Source organism: Dromiciops gliroides, chromosome 3 (genome assembly GCF_019393635.1).
Source record: "Dromiciops gliroides isolate mDroGli1 chromosome 3, mDroGli1.pri, whole genome shotgun sequence".
Taxonomy (NCBI): domain Eukaryota; kingdom Metazoa; phylum Chordata; class Mammalia; order Microbiotheria; family Microbiotheriidae; genus Dromiciops; species Dromiciops gliroides.
In genome coordinates, this window is record NC_057863.1 from 158,348,722 (window position 1) to 158,354,721 (window position 6,000).

At 41.5% G+C, this 6,000-nt stretch overlaps 1 protein-coding gene across 1 annotated transcript; it reads right to left on the reverse strand.

The window, feature by feature from the left end:
• Positions 1-3,141: 3,141 nt before the first annotated feature.
• On the reverse strand, positions 3,142-4,185 carry LOC122746271 (G-protein coupled receptor 183-like). Its single transcript, XM_043991750.1, has one exon. The coding sequence runs from the start codon at positions 4,183-4,185 to the stop codon at positions 3,142-3,144; it is 1,044 nt and encodes a 347-aa protein (XP_043847685.1).
• Between the last annotated feature and the right edge of the window lie 1,815 nt (positions 4,186-6,000).

Genomic DNA, 6,000 nt, shown 5'->3' on the forward strand with positions numbered 1-6,000 from the left:
GTTTTGCCATTTCATTCTCCAGCTTATTTTACAAGAAAATTGAGGCAAACAGGGTTAAGTGACTTGGCCAGGGTCACACAGCTAGTAAGTGTCTGAGGCCAGATTTGAAATCACGAAGAGGAGTCTTCCTGACTCCAAGTCCAGCACTCTATCCACTGAGTCCCCTAGCTTCCCTCAGAGAGACAGAGACAGAGACAAACAGACAGACAGACACAGAGAAGGGGGGGGGGGAGAAGGAGAGGGAGAGGAAGAGAGAGAAAAGGGAGGGGAGAGAGGGTGAAGGAAAGAATTTTCATTCTTGTTCAGTCATTTTTAACTGTGACTCCATTTTGGTGTTTTCTTGGCAGAGATACTAGAGTGATTTGCCATTTCTTTCTCCAGTTCATTTTACAGATGAGAAGCTGAGGCAACTATGGTTAAATGACTTGCCCAGGGTCACACAGCTAACAAGTGTCTGAGGCCTGATTTGAATTCAGGCAGATGAGTCTTCTTAGTTCTAAGCCCAGTGCTCTATCCACTGCACCACCTTAAACTTCCCCCAATTTGACTTCCTCTCTTTCCCTGTTACATAGCTCTCATTCAATGAGCATTCTAAAATGTTAATTTACTAAAATATATATACAATATAGTATATAAACACACACTATATATATAGAGAGAGATATAGTCTATATGGTCTTTCTATATATAGTAGAGAGAGGAGAGAGGAGAGAGAGGAAAGAGAGGAGAGGAGAGAGGAGAGGAGAGAGGAGAGGAGAGAGAGAAGGAGAGAGAAGGAGAGAGGAGAGAGAGGAAAAAGAGAAGGAGAGAGAGGAGAAAGAGAAAGGGAGAGAGAGAGAAGGAGAGAGGAGAGAGGAGAGAGAGGAGAGAGTAAGGAGAGAGAAGAGAGAGAGAGCCATGTAGTTTGGAGGCCCCTTGTAACTTTGCTAACCCTACTAAATAGCATTCTTCAGATTCTATCACTTAGCCGCTTTGCCTTCTAAGTTATTCTGCAGTGCAGGGACAATTTTATCTGCTCTCATCTCAGCATCGTGGGGTATAAATAAATGCAGGCGTTAAATGATCAAATGGAATGTAGAGATAACAAACCTTGCTTACAGTGGAAGAGCAGATGAGAAAACAGATGAGGAGTTACATAATTTTAACTGATTAGTGGCTAAACTTGTTGCTGATCTGTCTGTTTTGACATTAATTTGGCTGACTTTTCCCAGCCTGGGGATCATTTTTAAGAAGAGAGGACAAGTGTTGGGGATAGATGAAGTATCTCCCACTTCTCCACTGCCTTCTCTCTCCCCTACTTTGTGCCACTGCTCTGTGCAGTACCCATCCTGCACCTTCCGTAGTTCTATAAAAGTGTGAATGCACCTCCCTGCCTCAAACTTACATTCTATATCCAGAAGAATGTGAGCTTTTTGAGAGTAGATGCTTCCCATTGCTTTTGCATCTCCCAAATCTTAGCAGAATGCTTATAAGCACTTAACAAATGGTTGTTGAACTGAATTGAAATTTTATTAGGCCCTTTCTTTTCCTTCTTTTAATATCCGAGTGGGCTTTCCCCTGAGCTATCCAACTCCCCTACTAAACTCATTCTTCAGAATATGATCCCCGTGTACTCAATTATGCATTGATTGAATTCTTGGCCTTGACCTGTGAACTCTTGTAGCCTTTTGGGTTCCGCTAAGATTGCTTTGAGCCTTTTGTCTGGCAGTCTTTGGATTTGTTGAAGTCATGGGTTTCAGTTTATAGGACCCTACAGGTCAAGTATAGTGGCCCCACCAGAGTTGATTTGGACAGCGCCCCAAACATCACAGACCTCAACATTTGATTAAAAAAAGTTTTTAATGGAAATCATGAGAATTGAGATCATTGTCTCACCCAAGTTTCACAACAATCGCATCAAGTAGTTAAAATAATCTAACCCCAAGATTACAAATGAGGAAATAGGAGTCCACCAAGGAAAAACAATTTATCCAGTTAGTGTCAGAGTCCACATTAGAACCAAGATCTCGTGATCATTCATCTGACGTTCTTTGGATGACATCATATTGCCAGGGCCATCAGTCTGTTACTCAACAAGCAATGGGGGGTAGGGAGGAAGAGGCATGGAATTTCCCCCTAGGGATCCTTGAGGCAGAGATTCAGATATTCTCACCTGGGGAGCCTAAGAGGACAGTTCCTGAACCCAGGCTTGGAGGAGTAATGGTGTATGTAACCTCTCAGCTCAGGAGAGAGTAACGCTGGAAAGGAGCATCATGGGGCCAAGTGGTGAAAGTTCTGGAACCCCAGTATCAGACATGACTGAACAACAATGTGGGGTGGGGAGGAATCTCCTGTAGGCAGGAGGTGCCACATGAGCTAAACCTAAAAGAAACCAGGGATTCTAAGGGGAGAAGGGAGGAGGGTAATAGCCTATTAAAAAGGCAAAGAAAAAATAAAAATAAAAAAAAGGCAAAGAGAGGAGCACAAACCTGGTAGTATTCTATCTATGTTGAGGGCATCAGTCTTAAAATAATAGCTTACATTTATGTAGCACTTTAAGGTTTACAAAGTAATTTACTTATGTTACCTCACTTGATCCTCACCCCCATAGCCCTGTGAAGTACAGGCTATTATTATCCTCATTTTGCAGTTAAGGAAACTGAGGCTGAGAAGAAAGAAAAGACTCACCCAGAATCACACAACTATTAAGTAGCTGAGGCAAGATTTGAAGTCAGACCTTTCTAACTCCAAATCTGACACTCAATTAATAGTGACACTTAGCTGCCTAAAAGCCAAGGCTATGTTAGGCCAGAGGTTCTTGATTTGGGGTCCATGAATAAATATTTTTATGACTATATTTCAATATAATTGGTTTCCTTTGTGATGTTATATCTTTTTTTTTTTTTTAGTGAGGCAATTGGGGTTAAGTGACTTGCCCAGGGTCACACAGCTAGTAAGTGTTAAGTGTCTGGGGCCGGATTTGAACTCAGGTACTCCTGACTCCAGGGCTGGTGCTCTATCCACCGCACCACCTAGCTGCCCCTGATGTTATATCTTTTATTTTATACATTTAAAAATATTATTCTGAGAAGGGGACCAAGGGCTTCACCAGACTGCCAAAGGTGTCCATGAAACAAATTCCTATATTGGCCACGGTCTCCACTAACCCAGCACAATGTCTCCTCCCTGGTTGTTACTGTTTGTTTCTGAAGAGGTTTTTCCAGTAGTGGAAAAGGATGCCGAAATTCTGGGTTTAAAAATCCTGAGGAACTGGTTCTTATAGCCTCGGGAGGCAAAGAAATAAATAATGGGGTCAATACAACAGTTCATGTTCATAAAACATACCGTGACCTGAAGAGACACCTTAAAAGTCCTCTGCTCAGTGCAGGTAGACTGATAGAGTAGTTCTCTAATCACAAACTGGATAATATTGACATGGTAAGGACTAAAGCATATGATCACTGCCATCAGCACCAGTAGAATAACTAGACAGGCCTTCTTATGGGGACCATTCTTGCTCGTCACTGAGTTTTCTTGAGCTATCCTGCATAGCTTTAAGGTGATTTTCACATAACAAATTAATATGATCCCCACTGGCCCAAAAAACCCCAGGACACAGCCCCCCAGGAGTAGAAGGGGCAGACCGAGAATCTTTTCAACACTTGTGTACTCCATGCAGCTCAACTTACCTCCCACCCTCTTTGTCAAGGGCAGAAAGAGCAATGGCATTGTCTGCAAGGATGCCAGCCCCCAGACCACTGCAGAGATGTACTTTGCCCGACTAGCATGGCGGAATTTGTTATTCTGATTGGCATGGACCACAGCAATATAGCGGTCAATACTTATGCATGTCATGATATAGACACTCCCATAGGTATTCATGAAGAACACAAATGCTGTCACCCTACAGAACCAGTCACCAAAAGGCCAATTGAAATCTAAGACATAATAGGTGATCTTTCCTGGTAGAGCCACGGTGAAAAGGACATCAGACACAGCCAAGTTGATTAAATAGAAATCTGTTGAATTCATCTTCTTCTTTTGAGAGGTGATGTAGATGGCGAGAATGTTCCCAAAGGCACCAATGATCAAGAGGACCAAGTAGAATAATGACAGAACCACTCTTGTGGCCAAGGAGGGATGGTGAATGGAGCAGAGACTGTCATTGAGTGGGAAGATACTTGTGTTCACCAAACTGGGAGCCATCAGATGCAGGTTGTCAGAGAATTTTGCTGAGAAAACACAAAGTTTTTAAACCTTAAAGTAGAAAAAAACACATTTAAATATATGGTTTCATTCCTCTCTGTTAACACTGATTTCTTTTACATATCTCCATTGTGATCAACTCTATTCCATTCAATGAAAGCTTGAATGAATGAATGAAAAGGCAAATTGCTGTAGATAAAAATATAAAAAGAAGATAGTCACTGATCTCAAAGAACTCACTCTAATAGGAGGAGGCATCACATGCAAGAGGGTTTAGCTATAGAACATATGGTAAGGCCCAGAGATTCTAATATCCTAGTTCTAAACTGTAACAGATAAGGACAGGCAGGAGTAAAGGTCTATCTACCCTACTGCTCCATAATGGGTAAAGATAAACATTATTATCCCCTGTTTTACAGATGGGGAAACTAAGGTATCAAAAGTTTTTCGTTGTTTTGTTTTACTGTACTCATGGTCCTAGAACTACTTGCATCTTTACTGTTTGGTGCAGTAACCAAATAAGCTCTAGCTTGGAAACTGGCCATAACCTTGATCCTACGCCATAGTTAGAACTTGATTATTGCTGCTCTTTCAAGAAGACTTGACACCCAAATTTCTCAATCAGATGAGAGCACTGGTACTGGTGGCATTAATTTTAGAAATTGTAGGGTTTTCTCTAGAAATTCCTCCAAGCTGCTGTAGTGCTAATGGTCACTGTCATAAGAGCGGATTTACTTTCTCTGTTAGTCCTTAAAATACTGCTGGGTTAAGTATAAAGAATGAGAAGTTGGGGGGGGGAGAAAGAAAGAGAGAGAGAGACAGGAGAAGAAGAAGAAGAAAAAAGGAGGAGGGGGAGGAAGAAGGAAGGAAAGAAAGGAAGGAAGAAAGAAAAGGGAAGGAAAGAAGAAAAGGAAGAAGAAAGAAAAGGAAAGAAAGAGAGAGGAAGAAAAAGAAAGAAAGAAAGAAAGAAAGAAAGAAAGAAAGAAAGAAAGAAAGAAAGAAAGAAAGAAAGAAAGAAAGAAAGAAAGAAAGAAAGAAAGAAAGAAAGAAAGAAAAGAGTATTGACAATTCCTTGGAGCCTCAGCCTTTTTAACATGTCCCAGACTATACTAAAATAAAATTAAGATAAACAATGCAAGGGAGTTGGACTAGAGATGAGGCAAAACATAACAGAATAATAGAATAGGAATGAATTGATTGAATGAAAAAAGAATTTTGTTTTGTTTTTTAGCGAGGCAATTGGGGTTAAGTGACTTGCCCATGGTCACACAGCTAGTAAGTGTTAAGTGTCTGAGGCCGGATTTGAACTCAGATACTCCTGACTCCAGGGCCGGTGCTCTATCCACTGCGCCACCTAGCCACCCCCAAAAAAAGAATTTTTTAACCACTTATTATATGCAAATCACTGACTCTTGGGGATTCAGTAGACAAGCAAGACAGCTCTTCTCAACAAACTCCCATTTAATGGGAGAAGCAGCATATATTGGAGATTTCAGCGGCAAATCACCTTGAGACAGCCCCCATGGGCCTTAGGCTCTTCTTATTTAATATCCTTTCCATTGGGGCAGCTAGGTGGCACAGTGGATAGAGCACCAGCCCTGGAGTCAGGAGGACCTGAGTTCAAATCTGGCCTCAGACACTTAACACTTACTAGCTGTGTGACCCTAGGCAAGTCACTTAACCCCAATTGCCTCACAAAAAAAAAAAAAAGACTGGCCTCTAATATCCTTTCCATTAATACAACCATATCAGTTTATCCTGTTTCCCATTTGACAGTGCCAAGCACTCCTCATAACTCAGGAGTCCTCATAACTT

Coding starts and splice junctions, on each gene's coding strand:
- LOC122746271 (XM_043991750.1), bottom strand. CDS start 4,185: ATGGCTCCCAGTTTGGTGAACACAAGTATCTTCCCACTCAATGACAGT.